General features: G+C 38.7%; 1 protein-coding gene across 1 annotated transcript in view; it reads left to right on the top strand.

Moving 5' to 3' along the window:
* Window positions 1-19,780, top strand: part of LOC100872306 (uncharacterized) — a 124,569-nt gene that overhangs the window by 88,492 nt on the left and 16,297 nt on the right. Inside the window, exons 3-5 of the mRNA XM_012490021.3 lie at window positions 2,318-2,453; window positions 3,232-3,365; window positions 14,651-14,894. Coding sequence (XP_012345475.2) covers window positions 2,318-2,453; window positions 3,232-3,365; window positions 14,651-14,894 — 514 coding nt within the window. The remainder of the gene's footprint in view (window positions 1-2,317; window positions 2,454-3,231; window positions 3,366-14,650; window positions 14,895-19,780) is intronic.

Below are 19,780 nucleotides of genomic sequence, written 5' to 3' on the forward strand. Positions count from 1 at the left end.
GATTATTGATCAATTTATTAAAATTATAGATGGAATTATTGTCGACTAATAATTTGAAAATGTCTCCTGTTTTATTATTAATTCGAAATTGATTCGAAAGCATAATTTTACTTGCTCTAATTAGTGTAAATTTTATAAGAAAAGATTTTTTTATGGAGAATGTTCAAGAAAAATTTCAAGTGTAATTTTCAATTTCCTTTGAAAATTCGGATGAAAGTATAAATCGAATAAAAGTGAGGTTATGTTCGGATTTTCTAATTCGATACTTTCATATCGTGCTTCCAAATCGTGATAAAATGTTGGGAGGAATTTTCGAAGGCATTTTCGAAATTATATATATTCCATGTTAAGATTAACGCAGGGATTAGATTTGGCGAAACAGTATTAAATCATCCACCATATGAAGATAATTTAATCCTTTGCAGTCGGGGGTTATGTTTGACATTTTACGGTTCGGTATTTAATGAGCTACCCTCTCTTCAGTCATACGATCATGTTTACATCGAATTGATTATGGGTGTATTTGTACTTCTATATATATATATATATATTAATCCGTTTCGTAAAATTACGTTATAAACACGTAATTCGAACGATATCGCGGAAACAGATTTCTAATAACGACACAGATTAATTCCAAAATTTCGTTTAACAAAACCAACCTAATAAAACGTGATATATATATATAATCATTTTTCCATTCATGCAGGGCCAAATAAGAAATTAGAAATTTCCATATTAATTCACATTCTCATACAAAATATGAATCAATTTCAGAAAGATCAGAAACATTTTTTCCCTCCAAGAATAATTATTTCACGAAAATTAAAAAAAAAGTGAAACCATTCTTTGCAATCGCAAAGCATGGTTGAACGTGTACATATCCCAACGATAACGATCTCTCAGCAACGTCATAATAACTCCATTCCCCCCCCCCCCTTTTTTTTGTATAAATTTCCAACGCGGAAACGCGTATAATTCCCGGAATCCTTTCTTGGCTCGTCTCCTTTTATTTCCCGGCTCGATTCTCTCGAGCAACCCGGCCAGAATTACTTTGTATTCCACGCGGCTATCGACCTTCCATCTAACCCTCTCCCCCTCGCGTCTAAATCTCGATCGGACTGTATTCTCCACACCCCACTCCTCCCCCCTTGCATCCGTCGTTGCAATCATTTATATGCATCGCGACGTCTCCTCTCGCCCGCTTTACAAACTGCACCGGATACAAGCTCTTTTCAAGCGTTTCCGCCGATCCTGACGGCGAAGCCTCGACGAAAGAAACGTCACCACTTAACTCGAGTGATGAAGAGTAAAACGAAAATTGGATTTTCTTTTTTTTTTTCTTTTTTTGAAATTTTCAATTTCGTACTTTCGTGTTGTTGCGTAATTTTGTATTTTGCAAATTTCTTTTTTTTTTTTTCTTTTGTTAAATTGTCGAATACGTTCGATCGAATGATTATGAGATAATTATTGAATAATTTCGATCGATGATGCACGTAGGAGGAAATTTCTGTGTTAACCGGCCATTAGGCAGAATTGAATTTAGCTATTTAATCGGGAGGGAGTGGATTTATGCTGGAAATTGTGCCTCGATAGAGCGAGATATCTGAAATTATGTTAATTATTACATCGAATCGAGAAAATCATTCGAAAAACGATAAAGATTCGGTAATTTAGAAATATTGGCGGAATAAGTGGAAAAGTGATTAAGAAAAATCTTCAAATATCCCTCTCCATATTTCTGACCCTAATTGATTTGCACATTCACCCAACCATCTTCATAAATCACGGAGAAGAAAAACAATCTTCGAATCTTCCGCAATCTTCGCAGGCAGATCGATCAAAGCCTCCCTCCACAGCCCCATTTTTCACGGGTTGGGAACCGATTTTCCGAAAAAGTTAAATAGAATCGAGCCGGGGAAAGGAAGGAAATTAATCGAATTTCGAGCGTTGGGATGGAAGAATACATTTCCACCGAGCCCATTCTGTAAACCGAGTCGAGTCAACTTCCGGGTTGAGGAACGATATCCCGTGGAAAGGAGGCCGCAAAGTAAGTTGCTCCTAGCTATCAGATTTCTCCCAGCAGTGGGTTGTTTCAAGCGGGCGAGAACTTGGTCCAGAATGAAGCAACGAAAATCCTCCTCTTGTTCCTCGATCGAATTTTTATCTACGAGAAGCAGAGAAGAAATTTCTCGCAACGAGAAATAACCATCGTTCCAATTGATTGGATCGTTTTATAGCAGTCGTGGATCGAGAGAAAGTGATGAAACAAAATTTACTCCACGTAATGTAAACAAGCCTCTAATATGTTTCGCAGATTTCCAAGTCGAATTCGCACGACGTGACGCTGGTCGACGTGTCGAGGAAGATGACGGGGATGTACAAGTGCGAGGTGATGGGCGGCAAGCCCTTGTATCACGCGCAGATCAAAAGGGCCAGGATGGAGGTGGTGGGTGAGTTGAACTCGGCCGAGAATTAAAAACTTTCCAACCGAGGGTAGACAAATCCTCCTCCCCCTCTCCGTTGCTGAATCGCGCCTCCCCTGTAATGCGGCGCACGTGCCGCCCTACGTGCGTCCCATTTTCATGTTGGATCGCGGCACGTTTTCCCGGAGACCACCTCCTGAACCTAGCAAAGCGAGAACTCCTTCTCCTCCAATAAAAATCCAAGGCCCCCCCCCCTTCAATTATCCTTGGACTGGTGTGTAGAGGGGTTGTTGAGGAAAGATGACGCGACTGGAAAAAATTAATTGTGATCTAGCTCGAACAATGGTCGAATAAGACAATCGTGCTAGGCAAGTGTATAACTAATTGGTTAGACAAGTTAGTTAGTTGGAGACACTATTAATCCACTCGTATAGTCGCCATTTTATTATTATACTCTTGTTGCAATGTTTTCTTTCAGTCTCTGTTTAATGAAAAAAAATGAAAGATTTTCTCTTTTGTCTAATTTCGAGGGGAATATCCAATTTGGAAGTTAGTTTTGTTTATCTTTTGAAAAATTTTTCAAATTTTACTAAAAGTTAGCTCGTAACATATTCCCAGAAAAATGTGAAAAGTGATCGCGAGTTGATCGGCAACCTTCTTAAATATAAGTGCAAAGATAATTTCTATCTATATCGAATAATTTTGTGTGCCAACCCCTCGCCTCGATCCTCGCCCGATTGGCGATGGTCCAAAGGCGAGTCGATTTAGCAGCGACTAAACGACTTAATTATCATTGTGCCCTTAGACGCGCCGAAAACGGACCCGACGATCGACACCGAGAAGGAGAGGATCGCCGTGGGCGAGCTGCTACGAGCGAACTGCACCACTGGCAGCTCGAGGCCCGCCTCCGCCATTACCTGGAAGTTGAACAAGGATCCCGTGAGTATATCGCCTCCTCTCTCGCCCTCCTCGACGAGCGTAGCTACGTGACCTTACTCGATGATCGAGGGAAGCGAACCACCCTTCGACCACCTTCCCTTCCATTTACCTTTTCACCCCCGTTCAGGTGTGCTCTCGTCGTCGACACGAGATGTTTCTTCCCTGGAATTATTTGGAAAGGAAAGAGGGATTTTGAAAGGACGCGAGGTGGATTTTTAATTAAATAATATTGGGTTACGATTATTTGGAAGGATCGATGGGATTCGAGGAATTTTAATGATCTCGCTTCTCTACTATATTGTGCAAATAACTTCTTCAAGATTTTATTACGCAAACCAGGTACAATATTATGCAACTTTTCGCCAATTCTTCTCCTCGAGCGATTCTTCTAACTCACCGCCATCAAACTTTCTCACGCGCGCCTGAACGATCTTCCAAATTAAAATTTCCAGCTTTACGATGTTTCTGTAAGATACAGCGTCTCTCACAAACCATTTCGATAGTTTCAACGGCCGATTTTTCTAAGCTGGAATTGTAAACGAATGATGCTTCATGGCGGCTCTTCTTAAAAAGGAAAGAACGGTCTTTCAAGATGGCGCCACGAGCGATGCAAGTAATTCGAATTCGGTGGAAGATCGTGGAAGAAGAAAGAAAGGGACTTATTTGCACGTTTAAAATAAATAATATCTCTAAGAATTTTTCCTCGAATCGATGAAAAGAATCGCTCGACTCGACTCACTTCAGAGAGATGAAAAAGTGGTCGTCCGAAAAAGAGGTGCAACGATTATATTTGTGAGCGAATTATTAATGGCTGGGAAGGGTCGATATGAGCGGGGATCGCCGGGCAAACGCATACCCCATTGTGATGGATTAATTAATTAGAGCAATTTGATGTTCCGCTTATAATTCGTAATTAATTCCCGCAAACGAACGAATTATTTCGCCGTTGCACGTGTTTGTAAACAAGAGTCGAGGGGTTAAACGGGATTCGGGGCAAATGGGTTCGCCGACTCGCTAATTATTTCATCCGCGTTCGAACGATGCATCGTGGAGAGAAACTCGGTTCCCAGAAACTGGTTCTCGATACGATTCGAGGATGGCCTTCTCAACTTCGTTTCTCAACTCGAACTCAGTTACGCTTCTTCGACAGATTCGGCGAAAATATTGAGGACGAACGAAAGGTGGTTTGCGAGCAGAAGGAGACACTTCGTAATTTTAATTTTTGAGCAATCTTTAAAATTATACGCGAAACACTTTTTTTCGTCCGCGCTGAAAGCGAGAGATGTTTATTTAGACGAACCACGTATGCTTCGTCCTATTTCTGTTCCCGCAATTTTTTAAAAAACTCGCGAAGAGAAGAGAGAGGGCGAAGTTCACGTAGGATTTGTGGTATTTTTCCAGTGGTATGAAATATCGTAGGGAAGAATCGTGGAATTCGAGGAGTACTTCAAAATTGATGGCACTCTTCGATGATTTGAAGTTCGGATGATAAAAAAAGAAAAAGAAAAAAGTAAAGAAACAGAAGAATTAAAATTCAAATACTCGATTTCACGAACGAAAAAATTAATAAATTCATATATTTTCGAATATATTCTCCTTCACGTTTCGTGATCTTCATATTATAATACGATATAAATAAACTCATTCTTTCTTTCTTTTCATTGCATAAAAATTAAACGATCGAATAAGAGGATAACGTGAGCGAAATCAAGTTCGACGTAGTGGCAAAGTATATTCACTTGGGTATAAATCAGACGAGTGGAGAAGACGCAGGCCAGTGACACGATAATCAATGGAAGGTCTGACGAGAAACTAATGAATGCCGTTTCCTCTGTTACACACCTCTTATATGGCCGCCTCGAACAACCCTCCCTGTCCAGGTCTTTAATGGGGCGCAATTTGTTACCACCGAAGAATCCGACCAACGAAAATCTTGAAGAAGATCCAATTTGGCGGGAGCATCGAAAGTTATATGTCTTTTAAATTACGAGCAATTCGATTTCGGGCTGCCAGGGGAAACACGCTATAAATGTAAAACAGACATCGGAAGTGAAAAGTTTCGAGTAATGAAACTTTTTTTGAGTAAAACAATGTAGATGGAAATTTGTAAAATTGGAAGGAGGAATTTTTTGATCTTAGTTTATTTCTCTCCTTTTTTCTTCTTCTTTTTTTTTTTTTTTTTTTTAATGTATCTCTTCTATCTCGTGTTTATTGTGTCGATATATCGTGTCGTATAGATTTATTTTTTACCTTTGTTAAAAAAATACGACATATACATGGAAACTAATACTGCATTTAGTTTGTAAACGTAACGTTCAATATATAACACTTATAAAAATGCAGAAATTCCAACCATAAACCATCCAGTTGTTCGACATTACGTGCAAAATTCCCCCGCGTTGAATTTTCACGTTCATGTGTCATATCAAATATTCTCGGATAAAAATACAAAAATACACGATCTCGGCGGGAAATTTTGCGAAATTAAAATGTAGTAGGATATGGTCGATATAAAATATTTGCAAAATTTCATTCATCTCCTCTCTTTTATACTCGGCCAATTTTTTCTCGAACAAAAAATTTGTTAACAATTGAAAAATTCGCTCGAAAAATCTTCGAAGTTTGATCTGTCGCCTCGAACGAAAAAAAATTCATTCTAAAAACATCCTTCGATCTATCTTATATATACAAACTTCTGACCGAACTTCTCGAACTTATACTTTCACCTATCGACGTGTTCCAAGCAAGGGAAAGAGAATCGAAGAATAAAGAAAAATATCCCCTTTTCGATTCGCAGCGGCGACTGCGAATAATCGAAAATCGAGAAGGGGTGGAAGGGATCCCCTTCCCCCGATCGAAAACATATAACATTCATCGAGATCGATTAAACGTGTCGAGGCGCGGCGGTGGCGCGATTTAACGGAATAATTTGGTTGATTTAACAAATACCGCGGGATAACGATTTATTTGCATACGAGGGATCGCGTGACCCAACCCCCTCCTCCTCCTCTCCACGCCGATTGGCCGGATATGTATCTCGATGGATCTCGATAAATTTAATTCCCCGCCACGAGCTCGCCTAGTCGTTGAAATGTGAAATGGCCAGATAGTTGCAGCGAGTGTTGATTGAAAAACAAAACGGGATTATCGAAGGCCATCGAGGGTAGAACCGGAAATTGAATGTAGATGTAGACGTGGAGGGATGTAGAAGCGATTTAGATTTAGTGTTGATACAAGGATAATTTGATTAACGAGAAGTGTGGTCGGAATGAATCGTAAGAAAGATGGAGGAAATCTTGAAGTTTTTTATCCTGTTGTATTAATTTATCAGGATTGGTGAAAAGTCGGTGAATTGAACAATTGTCGAAACAAAATTTTGTCGAATCTTTTCGAAGGAATCATCGTTTGGATCGAATGTGTTACGTAACTGTGTTATTACAGTTTTTTTTTTGTAGAAATTTCTCTATAATTTGAGAAAAAGGAATGATGTATAACAATAATAAGAACGCGAGAAGAAGGAATGAAAAATATAGTTTTATTTCGAAATGCTCAAGTGGGAGAAAATGTTGAAGACGCTCATCGAGATCTAAAAAAAAGAAAAAAAAAAAAAGATATTGGAGTGGAAGGTACACTCGTCGAAGAAAAACAAGCCGAAAGAACGTGGTTACCATCGTTCACGATTCGAGAAATGTTCTCGATCGAAGCCCTCGAGAATCCCTGAGGACTTTGCCCAAGGTTTAAATGAACCGCAATGTCGCGAGGAAAAGGATGGGGTTATTTACTCGACTTTAGTCGTTAGTCAACCTCTTGTTCTCCAAACACGAATGTTTCTAGTTATTCGAATTCTGCCACGCTTATTTAATGCCTCGACTCTTAGTATTCCGCCTAGTTCAACACGCTCTTTTGCATCGAAGCTTCGTCCAGCGTAGGATCGATATACGCGCGGAAAACCGTGTTTTAAAAACGAGAATTAAAATTGTTAAAAATAATAATATTATATAATGATAAAAGAATTCTATAATTTTAAAATTCACCGATTTCTCGTCTATTTTTATAAAATAATTCAATCCCAAATAAGATCATTATTCTGAAATAAAAAAAACCATTGGATATCTCCAAAGTCACGTTTAACAAAAGCACGAAACAATTAACAACGAAAGATTAATATATCTAAACGAAATCATCCCAGAATTATTATATCGAAACAATTGGTTTAATTTTAAAATACCTAGTTAAAAATTCCATCCAGTTGTCGAAAAGAATCTCGAAACAAACGCGTCAAACATATTCGAACCTGTTCAAACGTGTTCAAACGTGTTCGAACGTAGCCGCGTTTAATATCTCTTCCCGTTCTTCGATCTTTTTCGCGCGCGCTTTCTATCCCGCTTTCGTTTCCACGCGTCGATAGCCACGTCCAAGATTTATTTGACGAAATAATTTTCCCCTGGCTCGACGTGTTCGGGAAATAAATTCGGCCGCTTTATGGGATCGGATCGGTTATAATTAACGCGCGGCGACTGAAAGAGCTGAAAGCGATTTAGTTTCTCGCTGAACGAGAACGAGACAATGGGGGAAAGGGAGAAAAAGGTTGTCTCTCTAAATGTGACTGGAAATTCGCGTGTCCACGCAGTAACAATGGACGATGGAAAGTGCAACGACAATTTCAACCCTCCGCCATTTTGCGTTAGTGGACGTTGATAAGCGCGTCACGAGGGCTAAACTCATCCCCAAACCCTTTCGCCATTGTCGACAACTTTCTCTTAATGCCCTTGTCGGCTCTTGTCTCGTTTCTACGGGTTTTCAACGGGGGTTAACACGGGATGTTTCGATGGAACGGTTTGTCGAGGTTTGAAGAATGGAATCGATATTGGATCGACGAGGAAGTGGTGATTATGATTAGGAAAAATTTGGAGATTGAAAACGTTGATTGAATTATCGTTGGTTTTGAAGATACGCCATGGTTGACCGAAGTTTGATTTAGTTTGTGAATGTTTTGGAGGTAAGTGTGTAATGGATTAATGCGAAGGGATATTTCTTAATAATTGTAGTTTGCTCTTATTTGAAATTAACTGTTGACTGTCGAGATGACTCCGGATTATCAAAATTAATGCTAAGTTACGATTAGATAAAGTTTTATAAAAAGATTCCTCGAATTAGATTTAATTACAATCATCTAGAACTTCATTCGCCTGTAATATCAATACGACTTTATAAAAATTAAAATTCTCTATTGGACTGTTCAAGTTTTAAAATTAAAGTTGGTCGAGCCTTAACCTTACACTCAGATTGAACGAGCAAACACAGGTATCGAATAAAAGTTTAAAGCATCGACAAAAATTGCAACGCTTGTGCAAACACGATGAACACACGTAATCGTCCCCGATCGTCGATAAAATTGAAAAGCGAGTAATATTCTCCTGTGTGGGCGTAAAGTAAAGTGTTAACTCCCCCTCGCCCACAGGGAGAGGAAGAATTTATTCGAACGGCGGTGGAGGAGGATGCAACTTTTAATACGATCCAGAGTTTTAAGTCTTCTCGAGCTTCTCTGCGAAGGCGGAGAATATCTCTCTCGCGAGGAATATCTTGGCCGAGGGAAAAGTTGTCGAACGCGTGTCAACTCGAGCGGAAGAATGACGAGGAAGAGGGGGTGGTGGGCGGAAGATCAAGATGGTGGATGGCTCGTTGAGAAAATGCAAGCTTATCAACCGGTGGTTAGCTCCATGCTGTTAGTCACTGGCTTAGAAAATCGTTTTCATTGATCCTTCCTGCCCCATTCTGCCTCACGTTACGAAGGATATATACGCAAGTTGGAAAGAGAGGGGGAGGATAATGTTGGACGAAAAACGTGTACGCGAGACGATATTGGAAGAGTTTTTGAAGAGGGGCGTTGGATGGAAAACTGGATTGCATCTTTCTTGTTTACTTTGAAGCTGATTTTTCTTTTATTTTACGATTAATTAGAACGATGATCGTTTGGAATATCGTATACGTTTTGTTGCTTGACGATGTATGAAAATATTTTGGATTGTATCTCGTTTGTTACGACTTAAAACTTGTTTTGACTCACTGACAGAGAAACACGTAGAAAATCGGGTAAGTGTATTTATAAATTGTAACACTTTTGACTCGATATGATATTTTTACGCGTTTTTGCAAAACACTCGCGATTTAAAGTTGTTAAAATTGATAATTTATTATTCGTTGCGGCAAACGAACTTTTATTTTTAATTAAAAACAAATTTCAAAAACTTCTCAATCGTTAAAAACTTTCTGTTAAATTAATTTATTAAATTCGTGTTCATACGTTCATAGCATTTACTCGAACGTTCATTTTCGTTTCGAATTTTTGAACTCTTTCTGAGCGATAAACAATAATGATCATAAGGTAAATAATCACCAAGCCAAAACAAACTACCCTAAAATCACCAGTTCCCGAAAAGCATCGTTCCATTATAATACAACAATAGCAACACGACGAAGTTAGGTTATGTTAAAGTTAGACCAGCATTAATAATTAATTCGATAATTAATGCTGAACCAACAGAATCATCGCTACGCCCCGTTGAATAATAGAAAAATATCGAATCAAGTATGAGAAAGAACAAGGAACGGCCTTAGATAGATGTCGCCAGTATCCCGCTTGTCGCCTCCAATCAAAACTCGCTTTGAAACAAATACTCGAGCCGAGTCACCGAGCGGATAGTTGATCCTCTGCCAAGGATTGCACGCTCTCCATCGATACCTGGAATCGAGCATTCGCTCATATTTTCCCGCCATCGATTCTTCCACTCTGCTGGCCACGTTTCTTCCGCCTATCCAACGTTGAAACATCGATGAATTTTGTGCAACTCGTAAATTTATGATATTTGGAGATTCAAGGCCGTTGTTTTCCAGGGGTCTGCTCGAATCGAGAACTCACTGTATCGAGGAGATTTAGGAGGTTAGGTTAGGTTAAATTAGGCTAGGTTCGATCGAATCGTGGGAATCATTGATTGTTTATTCAACACGAGATTCGCTCTCGAATATTTCGAAATGTATTCAAATTGTTCATATGTAATTATTATTACGATGAATCGAATCTTTTTGCAATTGATTGAAATGATAAAAGTTAGGTTATTCTCTGTAAGTAATAATCAAATTGCAAAATTAGCTGAATTAAGAAAAGTGTAGTATTTCGTTAAATTGTTGCGACAAATTTTGAAAAATTATACAAAAGTGTTGTATCGTCCCATAAAATGAAATTGATCGTGTAATAATAATAATAATAATAATAATAACAACAACAACAGTCGAATTTTAAATCGTGATAGATTGAACGAAAAGAAAATGTCGAAAAATTTTAACTTAACCCTCTCGAAATCATATAGTTCGACGTCCCTTAACCCGGCTTCCACTCGGATAACTCGAAAACTCGGATGAGGCGCAAATTCTCTCTCGTCACCATTCGTCCACGAAAATTGCAACGCGCCCGGAGAGATCGCGCGATGACAGTGGCGCGAGGGTGGCGGATGACGCGTTTATCGGTTTTCTGTCCGACGTCTGCAGGGAAGAAAGGTCTAACGAGCGATGTTCTCGCGTTCACGATTCCCCCGACAATCCGGATAAATCCTGTGTGATCGAATGGAACTGTTAACTTTTATCTTAAATAATAGTTATTCGGGGGTTAAAACTTTTCAGTTTTAATCAATACGCTTTGATAACGCAATTACTCTTATTTTCTATTCGAATAATAAGAAGGATCGCAAATATATTTTTTCCAACACATTTTACAGGATATTAAAAATTAATATTCTCTTCTTTTCTTTGGTATTAATTGGTTCGAGCGAATGGAAGAGTGATACAAGATTATTGACAGTTTCAGATATTTTAACTGGGCGAATTTTCCATTCTCGTTCCAACCCAAACTTGTTTGCTCTGAAGTCACGAAACTTTGAGCACAAGTGGCGCAACATTTTCAAAATCATGCTCCCCGACCGAAGATCAACCCCCTTCAAAACTTTTCATCCCTTCTCTTATCCACTCGAAGACCCTAATTGCCAAATGTGAAAAGATCTCGAGCGAACAAGATCCATCAGCTTCCGCCTCCTTCTGTGAGGGGAAAAGAACGCGACCTAGATTCTGGGGGGCGAAAGATCCGCGGTTGGAATCTCGTATGAAAAGCGACACGCGGGTTACACTTGCGCGGATAAGATGAACGACAATGGCGTGGAATTCTGAGGAAACGATAAAACTCGGTGAATTTAGAAGAGGAATTCCGGAAGGAAGGGACTCGAAACGGTCATAAAGTCTGAGGAATTTGACGAATTGCGGTAAACCATGTTTCTCCTCCCGGTGGAAAATATCAGCGGGGATGATGTATTCGGAAGAAATTCAGCGTGCTCGACGAGTTTCGATCAATCCGTGCGATCGATAATTGGTTGACAGAAATTCGAACGATTAATTATATTTCAATTTAACGAGGGGCGTCGCTCGTTTAATTAATTGAAACGCTCCAGGAAGACCGCACAGGTCGTGATTACTCCCTATTTTCCTTTGAAAAGTGGCACATCGATCGTTGTCCTGATATTCAGTTTCAGTTAATCGAAGACCTTGCTCGCTCCAAAGTGGAGATTCTGACGTTTAAATATTTGTCGAATAAACCCATCTTCTCTCGAAGCGTGGAATAAAATTCTCTAAAAGAGAAGAACAGCTTGAAATTAAATATCAATATCAATATTTGTCATAATTCGTAGAGCAGGCCGTCTATCTTCAATGCGAGAAGAAATTAAAATTTTGTCGTCAAAACCCGGTCAGAAAATAGAGAAAGCGACATTATTGAAGATAGTTTTTGTTTCATCTCGATATCTCGATCCGTTATCGAGATACAATAATTTAAAGTTTCCATAAAGTTGGGACTTAGGACCCAATATAACGTATATTTCCAGGAATCGTCTAGATAAGCCAGTGGATAAAATAGTTAAAAATTACCTTTTTCTTTACACGGCGATATCTCGGGAACCGGAAGTCGTATCGAGATGAACAAAAAATCGTTTTAAAGAGGAAGATTCCACGCTTCTAATGATCGTTCATTCGTCGATTGGAAATTACTATCTTCGGAGTTATAGCGGTTCAAAGTTTCCCAAAATTTTAATACAGTTTAATCAGGTTTAAAAATTACGTTTTATTTGCACGACGATAATTCGAAAGCTAAAAGTCGTAGATAAATGAAAATACGTTTCTAATGATCTTTCATTCATCAACCGAAAATTATTACCTCACAATGGTTCAAACATTTCCTAATTTTAATAATCAGATTTAATAATCGAGCTGAAGCTGAACTTTAAAAAAAAAGGATCTCTTCTTTACACGATCAACTGTAAAACAGCCACGCGTCAAGGATCTCGATCTTTACCTTTCTTATCCTCGCCACTTTAACCTCTTTCATCCGCCTTAATTTGGAATCCTCCATCTTCTGGAACCATCGTCTCCCATCGCCATTAACCATCGACTGTCAACCGACTCGCGCTCGATCTTAATAAAAATCAACAACCACGTAGCACGTTCCCTCCCCTCCTCCACGGCATCGATATATCTTCAGAGTGGAGAGGGGAGGAGGGAGGGAAGTCGGCGGTGGCTGGGATCGCCTAGCGACAAATCCACGAGGGAAGAGGGGAGGGGGAGGAGGTGTGCACGCGACAAAGCACAAGCTTTATGCATTATGTTTTATGAACAGTGGGTCCCGCGTCTACCGCTGACTTAATGCACACAACCCCTCGTTTGTTCCCCGAAGTAATAACCTCGAGCGACTCTTGTGCCATCTTCTTCGTTCTCTCTCGTATCCAAGAAAGAAAGAGAAAGTGGAAGCGAAGGAGAGAAGAAGAGGAAGAGGTGGAGATGGAAGATGTAGATGAAGAAAAAGGAAAGAGAGAGATGGAATTTCCTTCGTTCATTCACCCTAAGAGCGACGAAACTGCGTAATATCATCTTTGGGAGAAGGAGATTCGTCTCTAAAACCATTCTGTTGGGGACGAGGAGAATGTTCGATGGGGAACGATCGATGCTCGATGGATATTTGTCGAGGAAGACAGTTAAAAGGACGGGGATAATAATGTAATAACTGGGTGGTAATAGTATCTGTGTTGTACCGTGGAGACAAGGATGGGAGCATGTTTCGAGATTGAAGTGTTGATGTGATGGAAGAGTTGTTGGTTTGGAAGGGTTGTTTTCAAGACGAGAGTGTGGTTATTTCCGGTGATGAAAGAAGTTGGTTCGTTAGAAGTAGTTTCGAGTACTCTGGTTGAAAAAGAATTTGATTTATTTAAATTATTGGAATATACTATGTAAAAATACTATAATTAATTCTTCCTCGATCATGACTGTTTCATTCTTTTTCTTATTTTGTTCCACTTTCGTGAGGAATAATTGATTCATACTACTTGTCTAGTCTGTTTGATTACATTCATATTCAAGTTATTGGAATATACTTTAATTTTCTTTAATATGAAGAGCATCGTATATTTTTTTCAACTTCATTCATTCTTTTATCTTGTTCGTGACGAATAATTGACTTATACTACTTGCCTAGATTTATAAATGTGTTATTTCACTAGTCTGTCTCATCATACCTATTTTATTCTACTTCTACGATTTTAAGAACCTGTCCAATTATTAATTGTCTTATTATGTATATGAAAACGACATAATATTATTTAAAAGCGAATGGTTTAACCAAAGAATATTATTTCAACCAACATTATTTCCAATTTCGTGTCGCTGCGAGAAAACTTTGCCCCTAACTTCGCCCGAGAAATTTCCACTTCGAGAAGTCAAAACTTGGCGCGGCATTAAAACTGTCCACGCGCGTTTTCCAACGGCAACTTCGCGCCCCGCAAAAATACAGAATATACTTTCCAAGCACGGAATCATCCCTCTCCAGCGATGGCGGCGCCCTTCTCCAACAGTGGTGGTGGTGGTGGTGTGAACCGCGGCATAATAATTCGTACACACCGTGTACACCGGCTTTTGATGTATATACGGGAGCTTCAGAATTAATCTGTTTCATTTTCAACCCGCTAAATATTTATTTGACGCGTGCACGCTTATTTTCTCGCATTGTTAAACATCCCTCGCCCCGTGAACGAAAGTAATTTTCTAATTAAATCTTCCTCGCTTGTGCTGAAAATCCTAAAAATAATTTTTCCATTCTGTTTAATTCAATTCGAACAATTTCGAATTCGAATCGAACAGACTGATCCCCAAACCTGTTGCCGATCATACACGAGAGAATAACGATTTTGAATTTGCAGATCGCGAACGACAGCTTGATATACAGGACCAGATACTTCGCCATACCGCAGGACGACGATTCCCAGGTGTCCAAGTCGACGATAGACTTCAAGGTGACGAACGACATGTTTCGAAACGGGAGGTTGCTCCTCCAGTGCACCGCCTTCATAGCGGACGTGTACAGGGAGTCCGCTGAAATCGAGATCAGCGAGGACGCGCCACGCATAGCCTCGATCACCGGCGAATCCCCACCACGTGGACACCGTGAGTCGAGAACGATACAACTTTTCTTCTCTCTTTTTACGCCTTTTTTTACCTTCGATCGATGGAGGAAAATATATTCGTTCGACTATTATATCGGATGGAATGGAAATCTCGATTTAACGAGAATTTAATATTCGTGTAACAACGGCTGCTTGGCGATAGAATTTTTTTTTTTTTGTTTTTGATAATTTCAAAGCAACTCTATCGATCCTTAAAAATATTGCTCGTAGATTTGAACGTTAAAATTTTAATTATCCACGCATATTTCTCGAATGGACACAATTTCCAATTTCGTATTAAAATATCGATCGAATCATGCTAGATAAGATCCTCCTCCGACCAATTGGCCAAAGAAATCCCGGGACTAATCCCGGGACATCTTTCGAATTCCTTCCCGCTTTATCGCCGGAGAGGGGAGGGAGAGGTTGGAAGAAGTTTAGGGGTAAAAGGCGGTATTATCAGAAATGAGATCGCGTTTAATCAACGCGTTATTCAATCGAGCGCCGTTTATCGCCCGGCTGGATCTAAATTGTCCCAACTGGAATCGTCGATCGTGGCGGCACGATAATTCTGAGAACTCGCCCTGTGACGAAGGAGAAGGGAGAAGGTGAAGTCGAACTTTGATTTTGTATGAGCCGATTCTGGCATGCGAAATCGAACAGAGAAAGAGAGAGAGAGAGAGAGAAAATGACGTTTCTTTCTTTTTTTTTTTTTTTTTTCGTTTTAAGTACATTTCTGCTCGAATGGAATATTCTGCTTCGATATTAATTTTACGCTTCTTGCAGAATTTAACTGGTGCGCTTGTTGTGAAAATTTATTAAAATATGTGCGTGAATTCGATCGATATGGATGAATTATTATTGGTTTATTCTCCTTTCAATTCAACCTTACATTCGTTTCCTTCTAAGCATCACGAGGATGAATTTTTTAAATGGCCAGATCGTTTTTAATTGCGTCGTTTCGATCTAAGCAAGGGTTAATCGCAGGAAATTTAAGAAAGATTAAATAGAGATTTCTTAAGAATCGCGTTTCGACGAAAGATTATAATATTGGTCTATTCTTTCATCACTGAAGAGATCAGGGAACATTTTAATTTAAACTTAAAAAACGTTTAAACGTTCAATTTCGACGATTATCTTGTCGTTAATATTGAAAGGATTTTTCTTCGACGGAGGAAAATGAAAAAAGAATTGTTTTATTTAGGAAATCCAGTCGTCTGAATTTTCGTCTGAAATTCGGCAGGTTTTTTTTTCGAACGGGTAAAAGTGATATAAATACAGCGTTATTGGCCTCGTTAACGAGCATGATTTTAAATGTAACACCGAAATAATTGCATATAATGCCGATCCTTTCGTGCATTTATCGTTAATGAACGAGTGTTTACGAGAAACTGGCAACGTTCACGAGCCTACGCAGTTTTTTGCTGTTTGGCAAGAAACAATTGGGAAGAACGATTCGTTGAATAATATTTAATGCGATTAAGCGATTATTAAATCCGATTCAATTTTTATTCGATCGATGCAACGATTAAAATGTTTAATGTTTCATAAAAAAAAAAAAAAGAATTAATATTCGATTATACGATCGCAGTTTCGATATTTACGTCAAATTGTTGGAACGATGAATAATCGAGGATTAATATTTTTCGTCGAAAACGAAAGATTAATAACGATCGAAAAAAAAATTTTTTAATCGAATATTATAAATTCGATATTTATTTCAAAATTATTGTATATCCGTTGCACAATTTATTTAATTCAATAAATCCGTTCGATCGATAATTTTCGATATGTTGAAAATTTTTAATTATTATTAAACGATTACGATCGTCGAGCAATTATTTATTTATTTTTTTTCAAAATTAATAATTTTCTCGAATCACGACGCGACACGACGAATGATAATCGAGAAAGGAAGGGAAAATTCAAATTGACACTTTCGTGGCGATTTATCGTAGCGTTGAAATAAAGAAATTACTAAGGATTTATCGAATCTTCTCTCAGTTGGTTTCAGCGTAACTCCGTTTCGAGGACAGGATTGCGATAAAAGTGCTCGGATGTAGCCAGTCCGTAATGGAGTGTGATTGATAACGTTTTGCTCTGCCTCGATCGGATCTCGTTTTATCATTGTTAATACGGCCAGACAGACGTAGACACGTGTTCGAGTCGAATTTCGAATAAATTCTCTCCACTTCGTTATTATTTGTTTCGCCTCTTCTATATAAACGAACCCTACGTAACTGTATACCATCGTGAGATTTGTTTCTTATCCGTGTGCGACAATTTCATCACAAATAATTGCCTTATCCCTATTTTATTGATTAACTCTCTCTCCAACCTTCTCTCGTCCATAATTATATGTACATTCTACTTGGATCGGTGAAATGATCGACCTACGTCACTCGCCTGATTATTACCATCTTGTTTCACTGTGTTATTCTTGCACTCTTCTTGTACTCCATTTGATTAGTTATCTTATTTCATCCACGATCATCATGACTGTCTTCCTCCACTTGTACGACGAATGATTAGCTTGCACTACTTGTTTCGCCATCGCTATCTTATCATACATTCTTATTATAAATTAACATTAAAACAAACAATTCTTTTCATAAAATTTTCACTCAAAATCAATAATATTCGCGTTCCAAATGAATCCTCCCTTAAGATATTACACAAAATCTTTTCACGACCAATCGAGCTCAAAGAGCAATCAAAGATTTGGCTTCTACTCAAGGATTCTTCTTCCCCACAAAAGAACCTTTTACGTGGAATAAGGCACAAGATGGTGATCAGATAGCACTTACGCACAGATGCTTCCATTCACGCACGATCTTTCATCTGAATTACGATGACACTTACACATTACTATCACAATCAAGATGGAGGTTCGATTATTCCTTTGCTGAAAAAGCAAAGCAGTTAGCCTTTTAGTTAGTGGAAATGGGATCTGCAGCAAATTCTCGTCGATCTTTTTTCAACGCGATTTCAATCTCGAGTCTCGATGTTATTCCTGTATCTGTTCGAAAATATAATTTCTTTATATAACTTTTAATATCGCGGTTATCATTATTTTCCGTGGGGAGAAAAATTTCAAAATTCTCAATGTAGAAATGTCGTAACTATTTCCCCGTGACAACTCGACGTGTGTAGAATTTAATACAGGTAATACTACTTTCGCGGAATTTTTCCACAACGTTTCTAACAACGTATCCCCAATAATCTTGGAGCCTTCTCTCTCTCTCTCTCTCTCTGACCCTCCCCCTCCCCTCTCCTCCCTCCTCGCTTGTCATAAAAATTCCACAGACGTGTGTGAAATTTCACGCTTAGCCGTAGCAGAATTTACTTTTCGCGATCTCTCATCCTTTGTAACATCAAAATTCTCCGATAATCTCATCCGCTCTTCCTCCCCCCTCCACCCCGTGTCGTTAAAAATTCAACTCGACACGTGTGAAATTTCATACCACGGATGGTTCTCCTTCTTTTCTCGACTTTAAATTCTTCATTAATCTTACCCCCAACATTCTTCTTTCTTCCCCCCACTTTTTTTCCCCTCCCCTATTAAAAATTTAACCCGTCACACACGTGAGAGAATTTCCCCTGGCATTTTTTGCTTCGTTCAAGTTTTTCCAAAAATTTCTTAAAAATTATATAACAACATATTTTTGATAAAAGTGACGGTATGCAGTTTCTCGCTAGAATTTTTTATCAATCCTATATATTTCCATTTTCGTCCCCCCCTTCTTTTTTCTTGTCCAAAAAATTCACACGAACCATTCGAATTCTTCAACTCGCTTCGATATTTCCACTCTAATAATCTCACCTTTCATTAAAGAAAAAAAAAAAAAAAAAAAAACATTACACAAAATTGATAGCATATATTTACCTTTTCGATATTTCCATCCTCAAATCTCGGCCGCATGCCTCTCCATTTCCCCTCTCTCTCTCTCTCTCGAAAAAATCCAACTCCACACGCGTGGAATTTCACCGGTGGCCGCCTAATGAAGACAATTTCACGGCGGTTTGCCGGCGCTGGGGGAGGGGGAGGGTGATATCTCGTCAGAAGGGCGGCGGCGTGCGCTCGTTCTTTTGCCACCGACTCGGCTATCTGCGAGGGATTAAAATTGAAAAAGGAAATCTGCGGTGGTGGTCCGTGGTGATCGAGATCGAGCGAATAAAAAAAAAAGGGGGGGGTGGAGGGAAAAAAGCTGGAAAATGCGAGGCTTGGTCGGGACGAGGTCGATAAAATTTCACACGTTTTACACGTAAAATGTGTAAAATGTAATTACAACGTGTATTATCAATGTGTATTGCGTATTGCGCGTGGATGGATTTGGAGATGAAGAAAGATGAAATTTATAAATTTGAAACAATTGAACGCGCTTTCGACATTGAAATATGGTTTAAACGAGGAATTAAAATTCTCTACGATGTAATTTTAATTTTTTGCTCGTCTTGAAATACGCTTTATCGAATAATCGTTTTTAATCGCGAACTACGTTTTTTCATCCCTCTTTTTTTTTTTTTTTGGAGGAAATTGTTATAATTGAAGCATGGATTACACCATGGTCTAATATTCGTGTCTAATTATTTCAAGCTTTGATGATTATAATTACAACAGTAAAAAGTAGAGAGAAGAAAAAAGTAGGTTATTTTTCATTCACGTTCAGATTCTTCTTTGACGAAACAACTATGCAAAAAAATTTTCCATGCATTCATGGAAATTAATCGTTGAAATTAAAAATATACGAAAAATAAAAAAAAATTATCTAACAACGACGCGTTATTATTTTCTTGAAAAATTTGAAAATCCAAGAGGGACGAGAGGCGAGAACGATCGAGTAGTAGGTCGATAAAAGCGGACCGTTAATTGTCGAATTCTTGGAA

This window comes from Apis florea, unplaced genomic scaffold (assembly GCF_048593485.1).
Source record: "Apis florea isolate Af1SG1 unplaced genomic scaffold, ASM4859348v1 contig_2272_pilon, whole genome shotgun sequence".
Lineage (NCBI taxonomy): Eukaryota > Metazoa > Arthropoda > Insecta > Hymenoptera > Apidae > Apis > Apis florea.